General features: G+C 43.4%; 1 protein-coding gene across 1 annotated transcript in view; it reads left to right on the top strand.

Annotated features, from left to right (window-relative positions):
- Positions 1-27,074, top strand: part of MSR1 (macrophage scavenger receptor 1) — an 85,080-nt gene that overhangs the window by 34,403 nt on the left and 23,603 nt on the right. Inside the window, exons 6-8 of the mRNA XM_088478783.1 lie at positions 12,708-12,752; positions 15,636-15,716; positions 17,153-17,335. Coding sequence (XP_088334909.1) covers positions 12,708-12,752; positions 15,636-15,716; positions 17,153-17,335 — 309 coding nt within the window. The remainder of the gene's footprint in view (positions 1-12,707; positions 12,753-15,635; positions 15,717-17,152; positions 17,336-27,074) is intronic.

Genomic DNA, 27,074 nt, shown 5'->3' with positions numbered 1-27,074 from the left:
TTAGGAACCAGCACCTGGCTTCAGGGACAGACCTGGTTTTAAATATAGGCGGGAAAAATGCATAGAAGTCCCCCTATAATTAAAACCAGCACCAAACTCAAACCAACCGGGGTGTAATGCCACAGCCAGGAGACCCTATCACCGGGTCTCCACGGCCAAAGCATTCACACCCCAAGCCAGTCAGCCCAAGCTGGGGATCTCAGGGGAGGTGGGGACCCTCCCAAGAAGGGATCCACCCTCTCCCAAAACCCCAGGCTTAGGCTGAAGCCTGGGACTCTTCCCTGCATCACTAGGCTGTGGGTACAGGGGTAATACTCATAGTTACAAACTATTGTATTTTACAGTGGAACTACAGGTGCCAGCATGCCTGCCCTTTGGCATTTGTGGAACTACAAGTGCCAGCAGCCATCAGGCACCCATACCCGCACTGTAAAATAGTTAAATAACCACAGTGCACACACCATATACAGCATAACTGTAATACATACACCTATCTCACTCACACATACTTACCTGTTGCCAGCTGTTCACATCCACTGCTCCATGTAGAATCCAATGGGAGTACCTCGAATAAAGATCCCATACTCACCTACATCCTGGTGCCAGTCTCTGTAGCATCCCTGGGTCTTGGCAAAAAAACAAACCGAGTGACCATGACCAGACACTTACAATAGCTGTGTATGTGTGTGACCACATACACTGCTAACTGGCTCCTGACTACTCAGTGTGAACTGTCACGAGCCAGCAGCCAATCAGCAGCCACTAACTGTAAGCTCAGGCTCCTGACTGACTGACCAGCCCATGTGGGAAAGTTAAAGGCTTGGGGTGTGAATGCTTTGGCTGTGGAGACCCGGTGATAGGGTCTACTGGCTGTGGCATTACACCCTAGTCAGTTTGGGCCCGGTGCTGGTTTTAAGTATAGGGGTCCCCTACGCATTTCCCCCCCCTATATTTAAAACCAGTACTGGCCCTGCAGCCAGGTGCTGGTTCCTAAATTACGGGGGAACACTACACATATTGTTCCCCATAATTTTAAGAACCAGGACTGGCTGAGCAACCCAGGACTGGTTATGCTTTTGGGGGACAACAAACCTATGTCATTTAAAAAAAAAATTAGATTAGGTATACAGGCAAAAACATACACAAATAACACTGATCTGTGTATATTTCTGGTAAACTTGCAGCTCAGGAGGTGGAGTGTTTTAAACTTCAATTTCACAGCGAGTTTGCTACAATCTCACCTGAGATTGTAATCTCGATTCTTGGTAAATTCCTGAGTTGCTTTTTTTTCATGAAAAGTACTTTCAAGTTTGCTCGATGGTGAGTTGTTTTGAGTTTGCAAACTCACACAAGTTTTACCTTTGAGAAAAGAGAAATCTCTCCCAAACTCTCCAAGTTTATCTTTAGAAAATTTGCGAGTTGAAAAAAATGGCTAAACTCACCCAATATTGCCATCTCGACCAAACTCGAATCTTAGTAAATTTACCCCTAGGTGTGTCCATGGTTGCCATGTGTGTCTGACCTTTCCAATACTGTACTTGAAGAGAATCCTCCTTCCACCATTTGTTTTCCCTCTGCAAATGTGGGGATGAACAGAACAAGTCAACATGCTGACATAGAAATTGAGGATGCATCTGTGGAAGTGCACCAGGAGGATGAGGATGTTGATGATGTGGATGTTGATGCTGAGGATGTTGTTTGTGTAAATCAGGCAACAGTTGTTGCTCATGGTATGAAAAAGCCCATTGTCATGGCAAAATACAAAAAAATTCCACCTCTCATGTGTGGAATTATTTCCACCCAAATACGGACAACAATTGTCAAGCCATCTGTAACCTTTGCAAAGCATGAGGTAGTAGAGGTAAGGACATTAACCATCTAGGAATCTCCTCCCTGTTACATCGCTTGCAGCGCATTCATCAAAAGTGTAGCAATCACTCCAGTGTTACCTAGCTGCTCTCTTCTCTCTGTTATATCCAAGTGCCAGCAATCACCACCAACACCTGCATCATCAACATCCTCAATCATGATCGGAAGTAGTCTGTCTGTGATTCCTCAGAAGGATGCTTGAGTGCTACGCCTGTTGCTGCTGCTGCTGTGAATGGATCTTCATTCCAGAAGGAAGAAGACTAATTTTAGTAGTTCAACAAAACAACTGACTGTCAAACAATCCTTTGCAAGGGGCAACAAGTATGACAGCAGTCACCCAGTTGCACAGCAGATTACTGACGCCATAACAGCTACGCTGGCATTAGATGTGCGTCCAGTATCTGCCATTAATGCAGTAATTTTTAGACTGTTAATCAAGGTCCTGTGTCCCTGCTACCATGTTCCTTCTAGATTCCACTTCACTAGAATATTAATTCCCAGTCTGTACAAGGACATTAAAAAAAACCTTATTAGTGTCCTCAGAAATGCCGGTTTACCCATTGTCAACTTAACCACAGATATGTGGACAAGCGGGACAGGGCAAACTAAAGATTACATGACTGTGACAGCCCACTGGGTAGATGTATTGCCTCCAACAGTGCAAACAGCAGCAGCATCTAACAAATGCAAGCTCATTTAGAGGCAGGCTACTCTGTGTATCACTGGTTTCACTAAGAGGCATACTGCTGAGAACCTATTAGAAAAAGTCAGGGAAATCAATACAAAATGGCTTACCCCGCTTGGACTCTGCCTGGGATTTGTGATTTCTGACAATCCCTGCAATATTGTCAGAGCATTGCATCTGGGCGAATTCGAACACATCCCATGTTTTGCTCACACAATTCATTTACAGGAGATGCTCTCGGTAGTCTGAAAAATTTCGGGACATTTTCGACATTCAGCAACTGCATATCATAGCTTGCAGCACCAGCAAGTACTGTTGAATTTGCCCTGACATCAGCTGAAGCAAGTGGTAGTAACTACAGATGTGCCCAGCTAGTTTGTTGCTCATCGCGTGGCGTTCAGGCCTCTGAGTCGCGCCATGGAATGTTACATGATGGCTGGACTTGTGGTGTACTGTGGTATTCTTCAACTAAGCATATGCTATGGCATGTAATACAGTGCTTAACTGCTGGGTGGCTAGTGCTCCACTGTTGTAATTTGTACTGAATACCATACTGTTACAGTGGATGCATATCACATTCACGCACTGTACAGTATTTGCATGTTCGCACAACCAATATTTTTAATGTCACATACATACAGTAAGCTCTTAGAATGGGATGCAAATCAGTACACATATTGTACATAACTGTACAGTAGTGAAGTTGCCCAAGTTGTTATCACGGTATAACCGATACTGTAGATTAATGAGATGCACGCACAGCTTTCACTGAGATGGGATGAATTATTATCTAATGGTGGAGTACTGTATAATATTTGGAAAGGAAGACAATTTTTTTATTATTAAAAACAGCAGCGGGTGGGTGTAGTGCACAAAGATGAGCCCGCTATGTGCGGTTCTTAATATAGCTGGTTTGTGGGCTAGTGGTTAGATGATCACTTTGCAACAATGCTGGTTCCGGGTTTGAGCTCTGGAAAATAATATTTTTTTTTTGGCACTGTCGGCTCTGGACACTATAGTGAAACTACTGTAGTAGTGTTGTTGTTTAAAGGCTGCTTAAAAGTAAGACATTACAAACTGATTGTGCGTTTAAAAAGTGCAAACTTGCGTCAATGTCTGCGCTGTGGTGGCTGTCATCTCCGAGGGGTTGCAATGGGATTACTTGCGCATGCCCAGTGGAGGGGTTCCAATGGGATCTGTGGTGCATGACCAGTAGAGCCAAGCCATACGCCATGTAGCGCTATGCCATGGCGCATGGAAGATCATCACTGTGCATGCCCAATTGTCTGTATTACTACAGTATGCTGTTGAATTTTCACACTTGCACCACTCTGCACTGTCCCAGACTTGTACACAATAGTCATTTCATGACTTCAGGAACTGCTACAGTAGTGGGCTCTGTTTGAGAGAGAGGTCTCTGCATTTCAAACTGACTGTGCATTTAAAATGCAAACTTGCGTCAATGCTGATGCTGTACCAGACTTGGACACTCTAGTGATTTCTCAAGACCAGTAACTGGTAGTGGGCTCTGTATGAGAGAGAGGTCTCTGCATTACAAACTGACTGTGTGTTTGAACCACAAACTTCCGTCAATGTCAGCACGGTTGGCGCTGTGGTGGCTGTCAGTCAGCTCCAAAGGGTTATAAATGGGATCTCTGGTGCATGCCCAGTGGAGGGGTTGCAATGGGATTACTGGCGCATGCCCAGTGGAGGGGTTACAATGACAATGGAATCTGTGGTGCATGCCCAGTGGAGCCAAGCCATACGCCATGTATCACTATACAGTATGCCATGGCGTATGGAAGATCATCACTGCGCATGCCCAGTTGTCTGTATTACTACAGTATGCTGTTGAATTTTCACACTTGTGCCACTCTGCACTGTCCCAGACTTGTACACAATAGTAATTTCATGACTTCAGAAACTGCTACAGTAGTGGGCTCTGTTTGAGAGAGAAGTCTCTGTATTACAAACTGACTGTGCATTTAAAGTGCAAACTTGCGTCAATGTCGATTCGCCTTGGACACTATAGTGATATTTCATGACCAGTAACTGGTAGTGGGCTCTGTTAGAGAGAGAAGTCTCTGTATTACAAACTGAGTGTGCATTTAAAGCACAGATTTGCATCAATGTCAGCACGGTTGGCACTGTGGTGGCTGTTAGCCAGCTCCAAGGGGTTAGGCATCTCTGGTGCATGCCCAGTGGGAGGGTTGCAATGGGATTTCTGGCACATGCCCAGTGGGTTGGGAGTCAAACACAATGCATCAGGTCCCTTCCCCAAAGCAAGCAAGAGCCTCTCATTACCATAATAAAGGATGCTCTGTTAGCCATTTACTGTAAGCAATCAGCTCTGCCCTTGTGTCCTGAAAAGGCTATGAATAGTGACCATTGCCAAGGACACCATCCCCCATCTGCTAGGACAACTAGTGTGCCGCTATGAATGTGTCTGTACCGTATATTAAAAACTGACGGTGCGGTTGAATTTGCACTCTTGCGCCACTCTCTGCACTGTCCCAGACTTGGACACAATAGTGATTTCATGACTTCAGAAATTGGTAGTGAGTTGGCTCTGTATGAGAGAGAGGTCTCTATTACAAACTGACTGTGCATTTAGAGCACAAAATAGCATCAATTTCGATGCTGTCCTAGACTTGGACACTGTAGTGATTTCATGAGTTCAGTAACTGGTAGTGGGCTCTGTTGGAGAGAGAGGTCTCTGTATTACAAACTGACTGTGCATTTAAAGTGCAAAATTGCATCAATTTCGGCGCTGTCCCAGACTCGTACACTATAGTCATTTATCATGACCAGTAACTGGTAGCTTTAAATGCACAGTCAGTTTGTAATGCAGAGACCTCTCTCTCAAACAGAACCCACTACCAGTTACTGGTCATGAGAAATCACTATAGTGTCCAAGGCTGGAACAGCATCGACAATGACGCAAGTTTGCGCTTTAAACACACAGTCAGTTTGTAATACAGAGACTTCTCTCTCAGAGCCCACTATTGTAGCAGTTTCTGAAGTCATGAAATGACTATCGTGTACAAGTCTGGGACAGCGCAGAGTGGCACAAGTGTGAAAATTCAACAGCATACTGTAGTAATGTAGACAACTGGGCATGCACAGTGATGATCTTCCATATGCCATGACATAGCGCTACATGGCGTATGGGTTGGCTCCACTGGGCATGCACCATAGATTCCATTGTCATTGTAACCCCTCCACTGGGCATGCACCAGAAATCCCATTGCAAATCCTCCACTGGGCATGCACCAGAGATCCCATTTATAAGCCATCCCAGGCTACACAATGGCCTATGACATAGGGAAAGGAGCAGGAATGCACCTTAGTCAAGCTCAGTGGGGATTAATTTCCATGTTGTGCAAGGTTCTCAAACCCTTTGAACTTGCCACATGTGAAGTTAGTTCAGACACTGCCAGCCTGAGTCAGGTCATTCCCCTAATCAGACTTTTTCAAAAGCAGCTGGAGAAACTGAAGGAGGAGCTGAAATGCAGTGATTCCGCTAAGTATGTTGGACTTGTAGATCAAGCCCTTCATTTGCTTGGTCAAGGATTGTCAATCTGTTGAAATCAGATCACTATATGTTGGCAACCATAGTTGATCCTAGGTTTAAGTCATACCTCATGTCTTTCTTTCCGACAGACAGAAATCTGAAGAGATGCAAAGAGCAGTTGGTGAAAAAATTGTCAGCTCAAGCAGCATTTGACACGGCAGCAACTCCTTCAGTTTCTGCAGCTGCCAGAAAAAAACTTAATTTTCCTAAGAGACCCACTGCTGGTGATGCAGATCAGTCAGAAAAACCTTATGACATCTGGTTGGGTCTGAAAGAATTGCCTACAATTAGTGACATGTCTAACATGACTACGTCTGATATGGTGACCATTCAGAGAAGGGTTGATGATTATTTTAGGGATAGCATCCAAATAGGCATGTCAGACAGTCCATTTCAGAGGCAATTTGGAGTCCCTTACACAAACTGGCTTTACTTTACTTAAGTTGCCCACCCTCCAGTGTGTACTCTGAAAGAGTTTCCAGCGCAGCCAGAAACTTTGTAAGCAATCAGCATAGGAGGTTACTTCCCCAAAATGTGGAAAAGATGATGTTCATCAAAATGATTTACCAATTACATGAGGAAGACCTTTGCCAGCAATTAAGTAAGCAAAATACAGAGGTGTCTGTAATTGTGGATTCCAATGGGGACAAATTAATATTGTGTGTAGAAGATGATGTACACACTGATGGGAATGATGATGATGATTACAACATCTGATCTTACCTAAGTTGTAAAGCCAGTTTGTGTTTGTAAAGATCATTGCCACCAATGTCCACTGTGCATTGGTAGCTTGTCCCTGTCACTCAAGTGATTAGTTTGTTAAATTGTGAATTGTCCTGTTTCATAAATACAACATAAGGGTGGGTGGGAGAGCCAAAGGACAATTCCATCTTGCACCTCTTTTCTTTGCATTATGTGCTGTTTGGGGCATTGTTGCCTGACAGTTTTAATTTTATAGTTTATTAAACCACCATCCTGTCTGCCACTGCAGTGTCATTTTCTTTCCTAGATGTGCCATGTTAGTAATTGAACTGCCACAGTTGCTGAAGTCTTTGACATGCAGTTGCTGAATGCCAAAAATGTCCAGAAATTTTTATGGCCACATAAAGCATTTCCCGCATACCCCTTTCATTTTTTAAAAAAATGCGGAACCACCAAAGAGCTCAACTGGGGCAAGGACTGATGTGAATGAGTAAAATTTCTTTGTAAATTACTCCCCTCCTGCCTCCCTCATAAATTTGCTTCGGAATCCAAAACTTTAATTAAATTTACTACAAATCAACCCTTCCTTTTCCTGCCTTTAACTAAATACATACTCCAACTCCCTCAGGCCTCAGTCTTGATTAATAAAAAACATTTGTTTCCTGATGTGCCATGATGGAAGCTGAATTGTAAAATGTTAGTGCCACCCAATGCTACCGCTTCGCTTAGTCAGCCAGCTAGCTCAATGCAACCTTTTGGCCTAAACTGGATGAAATCAATATTGTGAGCTTTGAGGCGGTCTGGAAATAAATGTTATTGAGCTTAATAATACTGTAGGAACAAAAACAGGCCCAAATTATGTGATTTCAGCTGTTTTTATGAATTTTTAGAAAAAATACAGATCCAAAACCAAAATACGCAATGGTGGTTTTAGCTAATTTAAAAAGCGGATTCAAAACACGAAGGAGATACAGATCCAAAACCAAAACACTGGGGTCGGTGCACATCCCTAATTTTAACTGAACTAATTGTAAGAGTGCCCCACTTAAGAGTCTTCTTTTTTGTCTAGCAATGTTCTATGTACCCATCCCTAAGAAAAGGAGACATATGGGTAGCATAGATGGTGTAATGGTTAGCATTACTGCCTCACAGCACTGAGGACACGGATTCGATACCCACTATGGCCCTAACTGTGTGGAGTTTATATATTCTCCTTGTGCTTGCGTGGGTTTCCTCCAAGTACTCTGGTTTCCTACCACACTCCAAAAATATACAAGTAGGCTAATTGGCTCCCAACAAAAATTAACCCTAGTGTGTATGTGTGTGTGAGCATGTGGAAGGAACTATAGAGTGTAAGCTCCACTGGGGCAGGGACTGATGTGAATGGCCAAATATTCTCTGCAAAAGCGCTACGGAATATGTGTGTGCTAAATAAATAACTGGTAATAAATAAATAGGGGTATATTTACTAAAGGCTTTTTGGTGAATTTTCGGTGATTTTCTGTGTGATTTGCAAATCTGGGATTTACTAAAGGCAAAATCAACTATAAAATCGGCCTATAAAAACAAATAGTAAATGAGAGAATCCTGTAGTGGTTTATGTGAAAGTATTGATGTTTGATTGATGGTCAGTTTTGGTCACTATTCAAACATCAATACTTTCACATAGACCACTACAGGATTCTCTCATTTACTAACAGTTGGATTGAAAATCGACTACAAAATCAACAGAAAAATACCCAAATATATAGACTATTAAAAAACAGGTGATTTTAGCTTCTAAACACCATGCTATTGGTAGGAACTTTTATTGTGATGCCTATAAAAGGAGGCACAAGCATGTGGTGCACTGTGGCATGCACGTTTACTCCTGACAGCAGTTCCTGTGGCATAATTCCCTTGATCCATTCCTCATAGTCATTATAATCCACCTCCACAGGTGACTCTCCTCCAGTGCTGCATGTAGAGCGCCTTTACAGCGCCATCTTGATTTGACACAGCGTCAGATGTCTGAAAAACGCTTTACACACTGACACTTGTCGCTGTAAAAATGTCCAATAAAATTTAGTTCATCAACTGCTGCCTGCCACATGGCTCGCTTTCTTCTTGCAGATGTGCGTTGGGCACAGTGACCAAATGAATCCTCACAGTTAGATAACAAAGAGTTTACCATGCACAATTCTCCTTAAAGTTAACTGACATTATGGCCACATTTACATTTGTCAGGTTGAGGCTCCTCCCCTGACTTGGAATCCTGTCCCTTTGCCTCCTCCATCACACTATCCTCCCCAACTGGATCCCTCTCCCACACCTCCCTTGGCGCTGCTCCTTTGTTGATGCACGTGAAGCCACAGTGCACACAATTCACAAACACAGAAATTTTTTAACATTTTGTTTGTAGTGCCCTTTGGGGGTTACAGCACCCTTTAACGGACAAGCCAGCCGGCCTTTTACTTATGGGACACAGGCGCACGCTTGGCGCTGCTCCTTTCTTGATGCACATGCAGCCACAGTGCACACAATTCACAAACACAGAAATTTTATTTTTATTTTGTTTGGAGTGTACTTTGGGGGTTACAGCACCCTTTAACGGACAAGCCAGCTGGCCCTTTATGTATGGGACACAGGCGCACGCTTGGCGCTGCTCCTTTGTTGATGCACGTGCAGCCACAGTGCACACAATTCACAAACACAGAAAATATTTTTTTATTTTGTTTGGAGTGTACTTTGGGGGTTACAGCACCCTTTAACGGACAAGCCAGCCGGCTCTTATGGGACACAGGCGCATGCTTGGCGCTGCTCCTTTGTCGATGCACGTGCAGCCAGAGTGCACACAATTCACAAACACAGAAAATATATATATTTTTTTTTTGGAGTGTACTTTGGGGGTTACAGTACCCTTTAATGGACAAGCCAGCCTGCCCTTTACTAATGGGACACAGGCGCACGCTTGGCGCTGCTCCTTTGTTGATGCACGTGCAGCCACAGTGCACACAATTCACAAACACAGAAAAAATATTTTTTTTTTGCCCTTGGGGGGAGCACCACTGACGGACAGAGCACCCCCTTGACAACACTACAGCACCCCTTTAGGACTGGGACACTGCACAGGACTTTGGAGTGGACACAGCCCCTATGGACAACTGACTGCACAACACAGTCCAGCCAGCCCCTATGGACTTTGAAGGAGTGGACACAGCCCCTATGGAAAACAGCAGCACAGCGCAGCACAACACTACACTGCACTACACTACACTACACTACACAGCCCAGCCAGCCCTAACTCCCACCCTCCCTCTTCACTGTCCACAGCCGAGTGAGAAAATGGCGCTGACGCGGGTACCTTATATAGGATCCAAAACCCGCGAGACCCGGAAGGCGGGATGATGACATTTTGCCTGGATTTCAGATCCGAGTCAGGTGGGAAAAGTCGAGCCTGACTCGGATCGGCCTCGGATCGGGGGAGCTCGGGGGGGTTCGGATTTCAGAAATCCGAACCCGCTCACCCCTAATATATATATTAGTATTCTTTCTAAAGAGATTTTTGACTGGAATATACTTGAAATGTTGATATGTTATTACTTGTTTAACCCTCACTTTCATTTCAGGTTACTGCAAATAACCAAATGTTTTTTTTTCCAGCATTTTGAGAGCGTGCAGCGTGGTGGGGTGTTGATATATGGTGTGTGCTGCTGCGCTACCTCCATGATGCTCCTACATGAAGCATCTGCATCTTTATCAAGATGGCCACCGTTCTTTACTCTGTGCATGCGGGCCGCAATTTTGTCACTGTGCACCACATTGGTACACAGACGTGTACCACTCAGCTCCATAGGGGATCCTGTATAATCCTGAATCATGTCTACATACATGACCAGCTGGCCCGCTGTATGCTCCGATCCATCTCTATTACATGTACATATAACTGTTAGTGCGACTGTACCCAATCTGTGCACTACAATGGATACAATCTCCTGATAAGTCTATCCAGCTGGTGTGTACACCAAACTTCTGTCAAACTGGTGTCTACTTTTTAACAACCGTGTACAACAAAATATAGCTTACATATGTCAATGTGTTACTTTTTTTAGTTACTATGTGGATCTGCAACCCCTAACCCTCCTCCTCCACTGCTGTATTTTTCAGGATAATGTTTTTTTTTGCTGTCAGTTTTTACTTTCTTTACTGTGTTATGCTTGTTCAGACTGTGATTATTATTGCAAAATCTAGGGTCTACTGTGCTCTATTTTTCTGGTCCTTTGTATTGTTTGTTATCCAGACCTGTGTAAATAAGGAGTTTAAAGACAATCATTTATGAATACTCTGTATATCCACCTCTGAGATGGTGGTAATATTTTAAGATGTTCGAGGACCTGGACGGTGCACTGTATTCTGATCCAACCTCCCCCACCCCATCCCCCCCCAGTGACGAGTACTCACCTCAGTCCCGGTTTCACTTAATCCGCCTGCTTCAGACAGTGGACCTTATTCAGAGGCGGCCGTACGGTCTACGACCGCACAGCCGCCTCGATGTTTTGCCAGTGCGCATGCGCACGGGGGAGCCGGCTCCCTCGTGCGCATGCGTGAGACCCGCTACGACCGACAGTGCCGGTCGTAGCGGGTCTTTTTCCAAAGGGGGCGAGCTGTCGATGTTGATTGACAGCTCGCCCCGTATGGAAGGCGGGCCGGGGGGGTGGCAGGCCAAACGGAGGCATTCCCATGGGAACGCCAGCCGTTTGGGGGAGGCCCCACTGACACCACTAGTGATGTCAGTGGAGAGCTTCCGGCTCTGACAGAGCCAGAAGCTCTCCGGGGCTTACGACAAGTGAGACCCTACCCTAGTGTCTCTGACCATCGCGACCATCACCCGAGCGGTCGTTAGAGCTGTGGGTGTTAACCCACAGCCTAACGACCGCAACAGAGGCGGGCGGTCAGGATGCAAGTGGCCGCCCAGTTTCGGAGCGACCGCTTGCATCCTCCAACCGCCTCTGAATGAGGCCCAGAGTCGCTCTGCATGTGTAGGAGGTCTGATGGGCATGCAGGAGGGTTTAATTTTATTGACCATCTACATTTTTTTCCTGTGAATGGGTGGGTAGGGGCTCCAGTGCATTGCTTTGCCCAGGGCCCACACTGCTCTTAAGACAACCCTGCATGTGTTAATAAGTGGTTCCCAAACTGTGCACCGCGGCACACTGGGGTGCCTCGGGATACTTGCAGGGGTGCCTCAGGTTGGTGGTCCAGCACCAAAACAAATTATTTATTGTCAATGTAATGTAAATATGTGGAGAAACAGAAGCACACAACTGTCCATCACCACATAACTGACCCTAAGGATGACAGGTCAGCACAATTTACTTCACTCTACTACTTCACTACATTTTTTCTGAATTTCTCAATCATAAACTTTTGGCTTAGGGGTGCCGTGGAAACAATGCTGATACACTAGGGAGCCCTGATTCAAAAAAGTTTGGGAACCTGTGTGTTAATATATTACGCCCTATTTTTTGCATGTCTGATCAAGCTTGTCGATTATACAAAATATGACAAATTAGACCATGTTTCCGTCAGCCTCGCTATCTTACAACTGATGTTGGGACAGTATGACTGATATGAGGCACGGTCTGACGGCCGTGAGGGGAAGCAGTGGTCTATCTGCTTTGGCCAGGCGAGAAATTAGAATGAAATAGTGAACATTACACACGTGAGAGGTCTTGTTACCCTACTTATTAAACCACCGTATAACGATTTCTGAATAAAATGGACATTGTTACTGATATTATATTCCAAGTAAATAAAATAGCAACACAGAATATAGTTAGATAACATACCTAAAATAAATATTAGATTATATATTTATGACTTTCAATTCCTTTTCAGGGCGTAATGGAGACAAAGGAATTAAAGGATCATCTGGATTATCAGGTGAGTACTGTGACATTAAAGTACAAAAATATTTATTATTTGTGTAATTTACAAAAGGTTACATGTGTTGCCTCCAAAAAAAAATATTATTTGTAAAGTGAACAACCACTAAACCTTTAAGACGGAAGTGAACTAGTTATAGAAATTTGAGAATTCCAAAATGTTTCTCATTATTGCATATTTAAAAATATAAAAAATTATAAATTATAAAATGCTCACACCATTAGGGGCTGGTGGTGTACGCATCGATATAATGTTCTGATGCAGTCTCAAAAAAAGGTAGTTCTGCAACACACCACTTAGCTTTGCCCAAATCCACCGGAGTTGGAAGTGTGCGTTCTGCCAGTGGGAGCCAGTATCCGGAAGTAACCCCGCGTGGTGTTTCCGGCAAAGGCAATACGTGAGTCACAGCTTGGCTTAGATCCTACATATTTGCTCCTTTTCAATGGCGGTGAAAAGACTCTTCCTGTGAATTTGGTCAAAGCTAAGTGGTGTGTTGCAGAACTTCTGTTTTTTGAGACTGCATCTGAACATTATATCGATGCGCACACCACCAGCCCCTAATGGTATGAGCAAGGAATATCCTATATATAATTTTTCTTTGTTATGTTTTTCCAGATGTAATGAGATGTATGCAATGTTTCATCATGTGGTATAATTAGTATATCTAATATGTCTCTGCATTTTTACGTCTATTTTGGTAATTGCATTTTACCTATGTTTACAAAAAGCTGTGCACTGTGACAGTTTATTTATGCTTTAAGTATAAGTTTTTAATAAATACATACCTTTTTTATACATATAGTGTTAACCATCTTTCAAGAGTTCAGCGCATAGATTTTTTCACCAATTCCTTTTATGAAAGAACAAAATTTGACAGTATTGGAAATTCATATAAATTGTTCTGGTTGGAAGGACCCAGGTAGTTTAGTTGAATGAACCAAGATTTTACTAAACAATTCATTTGTCATGTCAGAAATGCAGATAATATCACTGTCACCATTTTATTGTAGAATGCCACCAGAGAGGCCATATATTTATTAAAGTAGACCAAAACTCCTACTGTAATACTGACATAAAAATCAATGATTGTTTATGTATATAATTATCACTATTAGGTTGCTGACTTCATGGAAGATTATAATTCATATTGTCATTATTTTAAAATACAGCACTTTTGTGAATTGGTGGAAAAGTTGTGCTTGTGTCAGGAGGAAGCCAGCCTTAGGGGAGGTTACATAATAGGTTCCAAGACTATGAAACTGTTGTGTTTTCGGTGGGTTCGCCACTTAATTTAAAGCGGCATTTATTTATAAGGCTGGTTTTGCTTTATAACTAACTGGAACTTTAAAATTAATGGTGAGTTCTACAAAAAACCTGCCAATTCCTAAAACTTGAAAACTATTACATAATCCTTTCAGTGTTTATATTTCTATTACTTATTTATATTTCATAAATAATGTATTTCACAGAAAACTCCTGAAGAAGGCAAATTAGCGCTGCAGAACGCATTCCCCCATTTTTGTGAATGGGGTCTATGGTCAGACCCCTATGTAGGGGTTTGGACATCCTCAAACCGCTTTAAGCCTATGATGGCTCTCTTTGGGGTCTATTTACTAAGCCTTGGGTGGAGATAAATGCAATGGAGATAAAGTACCAGCCAACCAGCTCCTAACTGTCATTTTTTAAAACACAGCCTGTGACATGGCAGTTAGGAGCTGATTGGCTGGTACCTTAACTCTGTTTACTTTATCTCCATCCATGGCTTAGTAAATACACCCCTTTGGCTCTTGAACCTGACACTGTGCACATGTCTAGTGTCAGATTCCCATGGAGGACTCTTTCCCAAATGTAAAAGACTCATCCAATATGCCAGGGATGTAACTCGTAGTGACAGCGGTTAGCGCTACTGCTGTCCCTGCTAGTTACAGTTAGTTACAGTTAGTACATACAGTAGCAGATATATCTGTCACGATACAGGCAGTGCAGCAATTATTAATACATAGGCCCCTTAACTAGTAGAAATAGAAATATTTTCATTTAGCGTATGACTGTCCACATTTTTTGTACAAATGTTGTAATTATGGTATTGGGGTCTATTTAGTAAAGAAAATAAGTGCTTTTCTCCAGCTGGAGAAAGCTTTTAATTCCGTTTCTCACTATTTAGTAAACAGAAAAGTGTGGGGAAATCCACATTTTTTTCTCTGTAATAGCAGTTCTGTAGCTACCCTAGGCTTCAATGTGGACTGCACAGTAACTCTATTTAAAAAAATTAGCGGACGTTATGTACATCCTCAGGGAATATAAGCAGGAAGAGACAGTTCTCTTCCTGCTTTCCCCCATACTGCATTGCCTCCCCTGGTCCCTTCGGCAACAAGGATACATGTCATCTTTTGCAAAGGCAAATGATGGTCTTGGACTCAGGGCCGTATTAAGCCAGCTCGGAACCGGGGAAGGGGGGCTTAATCGTGGCAGGTGTGGCCACACCCCTTAAAAGAATAAAAAATTAACTCTATTGCAGCAGCAGCCTCCCAGTGCAGCCAGCGGGTAAGAGGGGGGATGCCTCAGGCCCCCGCCAGGCCCCTCCAGCAAGCCTGGGCCCGGGTAATTGGTACCCGCTCCCCCCCCCCCCCTCTTTCAATGGATTTTCTCCTGGCTGAGAAGCACACAGCTATTTTTTCTGGGGAGTTTTGTGAGAGGGGGGCTTATATTATTCCATGCTCTCCTCCTGAGTGATTGATCTGGTGGTGACCTTAAAGTTCTTTTTCAATGGTAAAGTGTGCTTTGCATGGTGCTGGATGCACATGACAGGACATAATACATATATTTATGGCACAATAATGTTTACTAGATTTTGCAAAACCTGTTTTAAAGGGTTACCAGGCGGTAAAGGTGAAAAAGGAGAAAAAGGGGAAAAGGGAATGGATTCTTCTATGGCTTTTTCTACTCCTGCCCCTCAGAATGGTATGTGATGTTCTGTAACATTTCCCAACCTTTTTATAGTATTATATTGTCCAGCAGTGATTATGGATGTTGAGAAAAGTGAATTATTACATGAAAAAACTATGTTTGGTAAGAAATATAAGAAAACTTTTACTAGTAATTCGGTTTATCTGTCTGGAAATGATAGCTGCCTGAGACAAATTAGAGAGAGTCCTTTATTACCGACAAAGTGCAGATGAATTAATCTCAAGGCAATCTGACATACAGATGTAGCAGGTATTAAATGTACAGTACACCTGATGTATCATACTGCCGTTCATGCAACATGCTGTAGTTTAAGGAAACACGTTGCATTGTGCAAAATGTTCTTCTCAAAATGTTAATTCTTAATGACCTTTCTTAACTCAAATGTCAAATCATTGGAAATTCCATTGAAATATATATGAAATCTGATTCATATATAAATAAAAATGGACAGCTTACTACAACCAAAGAAAATCAATAACCGGCCACAGAGCATAACAACTGAATGCTTTAGAATGGGAGACATCTCTATAAACTAGAATTACACCCAGAGATAGAAAATCTGAAGAGGTGATCAGTGTAAGGGGTAAATTTCACATTCCAAGGAAAGTGACAGAGGCACAGCTGACGAAGGTATCAAAGGCGAGCTGGTGAGAGTGGCAAAGGCACATATGGGTAGGGAGGGCAGAGGCACACAGATGGGGGACTTCTGAGTGCCGGTTGCTTTCCCATTGGAAGAAGGCCGAGGAGGTGGAGATGAGAGGCAGAGAGCTAGGGGTGGAGATATGTGTTAAAAGAAGGAATTAGAGGCAGTATAGAGACAGGGGCCTCTGCTTGTGAATAAGAGTCTGTTTGCAGCAGTCATCAACACAGACAGGCCCCCCTGTCAAGCTGGTTCCAGTACATCTGTACTCCGTGTATTCCCCTGATGGCGGCCCTGGAGTCAGATGAAAAATCAATCATTTCCCACTCTCCACAGTCTTCTACTGTGGAAAATCCATACCAACATGTCATTCTTATCACTAGTAGTCCTTGCTGGCACAACACCCAAGTCACCATTACTCAGATTTTCAATAAGAAAAAAGTATGTTGAAGCATAAGCCAAAGCAACATTGCTAAATGGCAAACTGTTAGTACTGTAGAAGGAACTGACGAATGCATAACTTGCTGTAGTGCTCTTTTCTATACAGTATGTCTTAGTTTTCATTTACTAGACAGATTCTATGTTACAGAACATTCCAATAGTTATATAAGGAAACAATACATCATTGTTTTCTCTCTGATATGCAATGCTGGTATACATTATAGCAGTGTTTGCTTCGTATTAGCACTTTATTGCATTTCTTATGTAAATAAAAAATAGATATTTTGGAAGTGTGTATAATAAAAATTAAATATGTGCACTCCTAAGTTTTTATTCTTCTTGAATGCAGAAACTATTGTCCGTCTTGCTGGTGGGTTTGGATCTTACCGAGGAAGAGTTGAGGTTCTTCATAATGGAGAATGGGGTACTGTGTGTGACGATCATTGGGATGTGCAAAATGGAAAAGTGGTGTGCAGGATGCTGGGATTTTCGGGTGTTTTTCAAATCATGGGTAGTGCCTTCTACGGTCAAGGTAATAATCTTATGTTGAATATTTCAAGCACATGACATATTTTAAATCTATTAATTTCATTTCAGTAAGAAGACAATTATATATTGTACGAATAAAGTGGAACAATAGGGGGGGGGTGAGGAGCTTGGGGCTTCTCCACTTACCAGCACTGGGCTTACAACAGGGGGACACAAACAGTTTTTTTGAAGTGTTGCTTAGTACAGTAAATCTGGTCATTTCTATAATTGTAATGGTGAAAAATTGGGATGGCGTTTTTGGTTCTAAAGTTGTTCTAAAATGGGTCTAAAGTTCGGCAGGATGCAAACCCACCGAAATTTCAAACCATGTCTTAGTAAATTTCCCCCATAAATTCACATGCTCTATATTTACATATATGACAGATACGGGATGTAGTTATGAGACCAGAGGCTGCATGGGTGCCGGTCTCCATCCAGATATCGGAATCCCGGCAAGGGATTTAACATAGGCCTTGAAATACCGATGTCTATGTTAATCCCGACGCCGGAATGCAGAGGACGCCAGCCCGAACGCAGGTAAGTCCGGGGCGCCCTTCAGAGCCGTAACTAGACTTTTTGGTGCCCTGTGCCAGAAAGAGCATTGGCGCCCCCACTATTTTTTAAATAGGGATATAAAGCACCCGAAAAAGGACCATGGTCTCATGTGGAAGGGCCAGGAAGGAGATAGGGGAGGCCAGGAGATGCTGGGGATAAAATAAGAGGAAGCTACAAGTGAGAATGATAATAAACAGAAAATTGACAGGCCCGAACAGCGCCCCTTGTCCTGCGGTGCCCTGTGCCATGGCACTGGTCGCACTACCTTTGTTACGGCCCTGGCACCCTTAGCGTTAGCCGTTTTAGGATTAGGGAGTCTAACAGGGTTAGGGTTAGGTTTGGGAGGGGGAGATTAGGTTTAGGCAAAGATTAAGTAAAGTGGATGCAATCTGCTGCAACTAGATTTGGAACCATATGCTAATGTTACTATACCCACATCTTCATGTGTATAGCCATGCCACCCACTGTTTTTCCATCCACAGTCGCTGCCTTTATACGTAGTATTTGCACTTACATCTGTCACAAGTCGCCAGCGCGCCTTGTTACATATCCGTGCTCCGATTGTCTCTCCTCCTTCGGGTCGCCAGCCACACACCTGGACTTCTGCCCTTCTGCAACGTACATGCCGTACTGAGACGACAACTTCTGTTGCTATGAGACTGGGATGCTGGATTACTGCACGTGATGCTGTATGATGTGTCCTCCTCACCTGTGGATTACCATTAGTCACCTGCCCTGTTACTTCATTGGTTCAATTCCTTTCTTAAGCCTGCTGGTTCATTGGCGGGTTGCCGACTATAGCATGCCTGTACATGTCCTACCGGTTCCTGCTTGTCTGTGCCTTTTTCTACCACTACCTTGTGGAATCTCAGTCCTAACTCTCATTCCTCTATCTAGAGTTCTGATTTACTGCTATCTAAGGAGTGCTTCGGGTCATGCTGTGCCTAAGGCCTACCGCTCCTGTAGCCATCAGTTACCATCTCGGTTCTCAAACCGCATCCTGGCTGTCATAGCCACACCTCGGCCCGAAAGGCCGAATCACAGCCTGGTACCATCTCGGTTCTCAAGCCACATCCTGGTTGTCACAGCCACACCTCGGCCCGCAAGGCTGCATCACAGCCTGTTATCATCTCGGCTTTCAAGCTGCATCCCGGCTGTCATAGCCGCACCTCGGCCCAAAAGGCTGCATCACAGCCTGTACTCATCTTGGCCATCAAGGCTGCATCTTAGCCTGAATACTTATCGGCTCATTAGCCGCATTTCGTCCCTCAAGGCCGCATCTCAGCCTGAATACTCACTGACTCATTAGCTGCATCTCGGCCCTCAAGGCAGCATCTCAGCCTGAATAGTCACCAGTTCATTAGCCACATCTCGGCCCTCAAGGCCACAGCTCAGACTCTGCGCTCACATCGGCACTCAAGCCACACCTTGGCTGCCAAAGCTGCTCCTCAACCCTCTAGGTCACATTCTGGCCCTCAAGGCCACATACTGACTACTTTTGTCTATCTGCAATAACGCTCACCCTGTCACTATCCATCAGTTGCATAACATCCTGTGGCCTTAGGATAACCGTGTAAGCCTCTACTATCCCGAGTATAAGACCAGGGGGCCACATTAGTACTGGTGAACGTGCCGTGTTCTATGGGAACAATGGGTGGTTGCTCTTGGCAGAAGACTTTGCCTGAGCATGGTGATTCCTAAGAAACCATAACAACATCTACCCCATGCTGGGTGCAAGAAATCTGACTGAAACAGGTCTCTTCAAGGCTGGTGTAATCGTGGTGGGGAGACCCCACACTGAGGGACTCCCCTTTATGGTTAAATCAGTCCTAACTGGTCATGCCTAGTGTTGGTTAATGAAAATTCAGGGGGGCTCCATGCTCTCTTTCCTCCAATTTTTTTCACTATCAGCCTAGGTGCTGGTTATATTGGAGACGGGGGCATGCCTTTTATTTTTAAATGTTGGAGATTTATTTTTTTCATTTTTATCACAAGAGATCTGTGCAGTGGTTTCTACAAATGCACTTTTATATTTTGGTGGGTTTGGTGGTGGTTTTTTGGTGGTTCCTAAAGCCACAATGTTCTTTTGTTTACAAAAGTCCGGCTTCTCAGTAGGTTTTCATCGGTTTGGCCTTTAGTGAATCGTGTAGATGCAATCCCACAGACAGGGCCGCAACTAGGGGGGGGCTGGAGGTGCATGTGCACCGGGTGAGCCGCTGTACCTGGTGCCAGTGACCTCCAGCCCGGCGCTGCAGAGAGGCTCCAAGCCGGACGTCCGCTGGTAATATTTATTACCAGCGGGCGCCCGGCTCCTTCTCTGCAGCGACGCGGTGTAGCCGGAGCCGGAGGCTGGAGTTCTCTCCCGAACTCCAGCTTCCGGCTCTCCCCACGGGCACTATGGGGGAGACGTCATGACATCTCCCCCATAGTTCCAAGGAGCAGCCGGCGGACCGGACGCGACGCTGGATGCAGGAGCGGGGTTCAAGGTAAGTATTTTTTTTTTTAATAAGCTGCACTACAGGGGCATTATTATGGGGGCAGGGGCATTACCACAGGGGCATTACTATGAGGGCATAGGCAATAAGGGGCATTACTAATGGGGCATGAGCACTACAGGGGCATTACTATTGGGGCATGGGCACTACAGGGGCATTACCACAGGGGCATTACTGTGGGGGCATGAGCACTACAGGGGCATTACTGTAAGGGCACTACAGGGATATTACTATGGGGCATGGGCAATACAGGGGCATTACTATGAGAGCATGGGCACTACAGGGGCATTACTATGAAAGCGTGGGCACTACAGGGGCATTAATATGGGAGCATGGGCACTACAGGGGCATTACTGTATGGTGGGCACTACAGGGGCATTACTATGGGGGTATTAACATATGGGCATTACTATGGGGGCATTACAATATGGGCACTACTGCAGGGGGAATTACATGGGGGGTGCCAAATTACTGTCTTGCCCGTGGTGACAAAAATCCTAGTTTCGGCCCTGCCACAGATAAACCCAAGCCACAGGTAAAGCCACAGAAAACCCCAAACCGCTGCGTAATAAATATACTCCAGGGACTCCTATATATCACAACATTTGTACTCAGAAATGACATACAGTAATGATGTGGTGGGGGTAGTCGTGACAAAGGCCACCTTTAAAGATCTCAGGCCCAGTACACAGGAGTAGTAGCGCAATTGGTACTGTAAATGTGTTTGTTATGCTCCTTGCTTATATACTTTCAAAGAGGGTATGACCACACCATCTTGATTGTGTACCTGTGCCCATTTAGCAGGCCTAGGACTGAGTCGTGCACCCCTGCACTTGACATATCATTTGCTGTGGCTTATGGAGCAGTTTGGTTCCCTTTTGTAAAGGCCTGATTTTATTTAGGATTATCACATTGTAGAAGAAGGAGGTCCCAAGGGCAAGGCCCCAAAACCTGAAACAGGGGAGTTGATAAATAAAGGAAAGTCTTATTTGCAAAATTACACTAAACAATTACAAAACAATAATCCTTGAACAGTAGGTTTGTACTGTTGACATGTAGTTAAATGGTTAAATACTACAAGCTGTATCTTTAACTGAGAATTATTAACCATGACTCATCAGCCACAATAAACTCACATGTCTGTGTTATTGTGCATGACTCAACAGCCTCAATAACATCACATAAGTTCATATATTGAGAAGGTGACTACTTTGCTTCCTAATTAGAACACTCTGCTGCAGTTTTCTAATATAGGGGTCCCCCCTTTTAGGAAATGTAGATAGGGAAATTGATTTAAAAAGATGGTGCTGAATGTGGATATTATCTCTGATAGTACTTATATAACAGTATATAATAATGCAGAGAGATTGTAAATAGAACAAAAAATAGTTCAAAGTATGGTTCTAAAAAATATATTTTTATTCAAGTGCAGTCAGTGTTGTCTTATCAAGATACAATTGTATCCCTATAAAAAGTAACTGTGTCTAGCATTGCTTGCAGGACACAATTGCACACAGTGTAACCTGCACACATAAATAACCATACAAATTAAAATAAAATATTAGTTGTAGCGCATAGTATATAAACATGAAAACCAACATGTACATGTGGAAGCACAAATAATAATATATAAGAACAAAAGAGTATAAAAGATATGAATAGCCACTATTGTAATGATTTATAATACTGAATTGTATATTAGGCTATCTTGATTGAAACAAGCAGATTCCTCTTATAGAAAATATTGTCTCTCCTTAAGGCGGGTATCCACTTGCCGATCAAAATGAGCGATTGAATGATAACAATATCGTTATCGTTCAATCGCTCATTAATCGTGCACAAATCGGGCATGAAAATGACGGAAACGAACAGCGATGTGCGCTCCCGCTGGTCATTTCCGACATCAGTCATTGCCTGAACATGCTGGTCAATCTGTCGATAACGACAGATTGACCATATTCAGGGAAGAAGGAGGGTGCCTACAGTGAGCGACATATCATTCAGTGTAGGCACTGTAGGGGATGGGGAACGACTGTACAATTACAATGTTGTAATCGTACTGTTGTTCCACTATCTACTAGTGGATACGCCCCTTTAGTCTGCTTATATGATAGGTGTTTGTCCCCTATCCTTATAGAAATAAGTAACAGAAGTCTCTTAGGGGAGATCAAAAGCATTACCGGCTCCTCATTCACTCAGAGTTCTATTTGATAGATCGGAACCAATCTTGTGTAATTAATCACCAACCCAAGTTCATTAGTGTATGTCAGACCCCTGCATTACTGAGATCTCAGGAGAGGCAAATCAAGATACATTCATCAGTCGTGTGTTCAAAGATTGCTCTGACTATATTTGCGTGTAGACAATAAATAAAGCACAGTGGTCTTGTAATTGCAACATATCAGAATATTGACACATTATATCTCACTGCAGCAGTCTTTGTTAGCATTCATTACATTATTATCTTATACATGAGGGACAGGACTGTTCGGGGGGATAAGGGAGGTGAGCACACAGGAATATAGAATACACATTCTATTCATGCTTATCTTAGAAGAAGAACACATCTGCTGAAGTCAAGGTTCTTCAGCTCAAAGCTCTGCAGAAATCATTCTTTGTAATATTACACATTTAACGCTATGAATATTTAGAGGCACACACCATCTTGTGACAAGATGCAGTGGCGGATCTAGACTTTTCTTTTAGGGGGGGGATTTACTGTTTAGCACAGACTCCTCTCCTTTCCAGTCCCAACTCCTCCCCCTCCAATTAATTTAACACCTTGCCTTGCCAGCCAATGAAGTGGGTGTGATAGTGGTACAGTGCCCGATATTTCTTTGCCCTAGTTTGAAACCATGAGAAGCTATATTCACCATTTCCAACAAGCCTTTATATATTACAAACAGGGCATATGTTAAGACTTTGTCAAAGCGTGCACACACACACACACATATGCACACATAGATAACCACACATATACACACAGCCACATATGCACACAGATAGCCAAATATATGCACACACAGCCACATATATACACACAGATAGCCGCATATATACACACAGCGACATATGCACATATGCACACACAGATCGCCACATATATACACGCAGCCACATATATACACACAGATAGCCACATATATACACACAGCCACATATATACACACAGATAGCCGCATATATACACACAGCCACATATGCACACACAGATCGCCACATATATACACAGAGCCACATATATACACAGAGCCACATATATGCACACACAGATAGCCACATATATACACACAGCCACATATATACACACACACAGATAGCCACGTATATATATATATATATATATATATACACACAGCCACATATGCACACACACTGTTAGCCACAAATATACACACAGCCACATATGCACACACACCGTTAGCCACAAATATACACACAGCCACATATGCACACACACTGATAGCCACATATATACTGTAGACACAGCCACATATGCGCACACACTGATAGCCACATATATACACACAGCCACATATGCACACACACTGATAGCCCAATATATACACAATATACACACACAGATTGCCACATATATACACACAGATAGCCACATATATACACACAGCCACATATACACACACAGATAGCCACATATATACAAACAGCCACATATACACACACAAATAGCCGCATATATACACACAGATAGCCACATATGCACACACACACAGATAGCCACATATATACACACTGATAGCCACATATATACACACAGATAGCCACATATATGCAAACAGCCACATATACACACACAGATAGCCACATATTAATACACAGAGCCACATATATACACACAGCCACATATATACACACAGATAGCCGCATATATACACACAGCCACATATGCACATATGCACACACAGATTGCCACATATATACACAGAGCCACATATATACACAGAGCCACATATATGCACACACAGATAGCCACATATATACACACAGCCACATATACACATGCAGATAGCCACATATATACAAACAGCCACATATACACACACAGATAGCCACATATATACACACAGATAGCCACATATATACACACAGCCACATATGAACACACACACAGATAGCCGCATATATACACACAGATAGCCACATATATACACACAGCCACATATGCACACACACACAGATAGCCACATATATACAAACACTGAAATATAAGTAACTTATTTGCTGTTATTACCTTGTTATGGTGCCTGGGCCGGGTACTCTCCTGTGATGCACTTTAGAACTTCTACAGCCAGCACTCTGTTTGTCTCTGCCCCAGCACTCTCCCCCACCAGTTGCTCGCTTCCCACAGATCCTGGACCTAACCTACTATAGCAGAGATGAAGGAAGGGTGGGTAGGTTGATGCGGCATGCTACCCTGATGGGGGCTGGTCCTCAGGAAAATGGCCACTGCTCCTTATATCTTGCACAGACACAGTCATGGGACACCTGTTACTACACTAGGTCACACTCTAGTGCCCGGATCTGCCCCTGATCCCTGCAGCAGTGTCACATGACCAGCTGCTGGATGTGGAGCACTGTCCTGCGGCAGTGGAGTCTGACTTCTAGGGGGGACGATCGCCATAATTGCCCCCCCCTGGATCCGCCAGTGACAAGATGGAGTCTTATGCGGATAGCTTAGTAAAAGAATTATCATTTTCCCATCTTTTATTCATAACTTTACTCTATACTATCTACCTAAGAGGAACATGATCTTGCTATACTAAGTATAGGTACATTTATGCACAAGTCCCATCTACAGGAACCTATACATAGGATTATGCATTGATCCATTCGCAATGAAGCAAGTCCACAGTCCTCAGTCTCTAATTGTCTCTTATTCAGTCCATCTTGTCATGAATATTCAGGGAAAAGATGATAGTCTTGCATTGTCCACATGTTTGCTTGTCATCCTCAATGAGGCTGGTTCCAAAATGGTACAACTTGGAATGTTGTCTTAGGCACAGATGTTATCATAGACTTGAGTCATCATCAAGGCCTTTAGTGTATTTTCCTTGAAGAAACAACAGTCAAGTGTAAGTAACTTCTTAATCAGAAAAATAGCAAGTTTTATATTAATCTAAATGATTACAAACAAAGCTAAACCTTATCAATAAGTGAAATAATTCTTGATATCCATCTATTGAATTCATTAGACCATTTAGCTGGGTTTGATTAGGAAAACCATTCACAATGTGTTTTCCTAGACTGGTCTTTCAGTTCCTTGATTTTCTTCACGTGTCCATGTATCAGGTCAGAAAAGTTATCAGCTATATACTGTACTGTGATACTTGGGGTTAATTAGCTCGGTAGACTGGGGTCAGTGGCGCAGTGAGTAGGTGCAGAATTAGAGTCCACACATAGCATTCCAGTTAAATAAACATAGGTGGTGCTTTTACTTCAGCATAATCAGGAACAAACAGAAAAATAATAAACAAATCTAGCCCTTGTTTAGGGCACCAGCTCCCTTCTTGAACCCTCTCTACAGGAGCAGCTACTCTGCATGAAAGTCTCTCACAGTCTCTGAGATTGGTGGTCCTTCCTGCCACATGCAGGACTGGACACTGGCCTCCTGGCCTGGTATAGCTTCCTTAGCTTGTTGGCTGCTGCCTCTCACAGTCTGGCCTGCTTCCTTGCATGTACCATAGCTCAGTCCCAGAGTTGGATAGCCTTCCCTGTATCTCACAGGTCTAGGCTCAGGCCTCCTGGCCCTCACTGGCTTGCTAGCACAGTGAGCTCTGTCTGACTGGTCTGCCTCAGTCCTCCCTGGACTGAGTTCCCTCGGAAGCCCTTACACCTCTTCCCAGAATCCTTTTCTTCTCTGTGTGGGCCGATCTCTCCTGCCCCACACAGAATCTGCTGCTCACCAGTGCCATCTCTGGTGGTACTGCCACATTACAATACAGCAGGCTAGTCTCACTATTAGACACATCTTATCAAGCAGCTGTAAGGTACTCAAAGATCAGTCTAAACTGTCCAATAACCTTTACTTTAAATTGCAGTTCATTAGAGATCATTTTAAGCACATCAAATATTTCATTTGTAACATTATCAATCAATTTGGCTAAAGCTTCTATATTGTGAACATACTATACATTGAGTCTAGATATTGTTGCTGCTTCATACTTGTAATAAAAAGTCAAAGTCTTAAAGCTAAAATTAAACTTATAACAAAGCAAAGCAAAATATACATTTCCACAAGCCTTTGTCAGGCTTGGGGCCTAGGAACATGTATCTACTGTATTCATAATATCAAATTACTCCAACTCCCCTCGGATGAAGATTTTGCAATAGAAGGCATATATTCAGGTGTCCGTCCCATGAATTTTCACTGAAATAAATGTACTTGTCAGGATTTGGAATAAACTTTCAAATCTGGACTCAGTAGCCTTCCTGGTATATTTCCAAATTATCATCCAATCTCCTGGTTGTAAACAGTGGGTTCCTGTATCAAGATAAAGGACTGGAATAGAAGAAAACACCTAACTATGTATTTTAGTTAGTTGTGTCTGTAAGATTGATACATAGCACACCATGGCCCTAATTCAGAGCCGGACGCAATTAGCGCTCGCTCGTCCAGAAAATAGGGGTGGCTATTCAAATTAGGGGTGAGCGGGTTCGGATTTCTGAAATCCG

The sequence above is a fragment of the Taudactylus pleione genome, unplaced genomic scaffold (genome assembly GCF_031769625.1).
Source record: "Taudactylus pleione unplaced genomic scaffold, aTauple2 ptg000218l, whole genome shotgun sequence".
Classification (NCBI taxonomy): Eukaryota; Metazoa; Chordata; class Amphibia; order Anura; family Myobatrachidae; genus Taudactylus; species Taudactylus pleione.
This window is presented reverse-complemented; position numbering and strand designations above follow the sequence as displayed.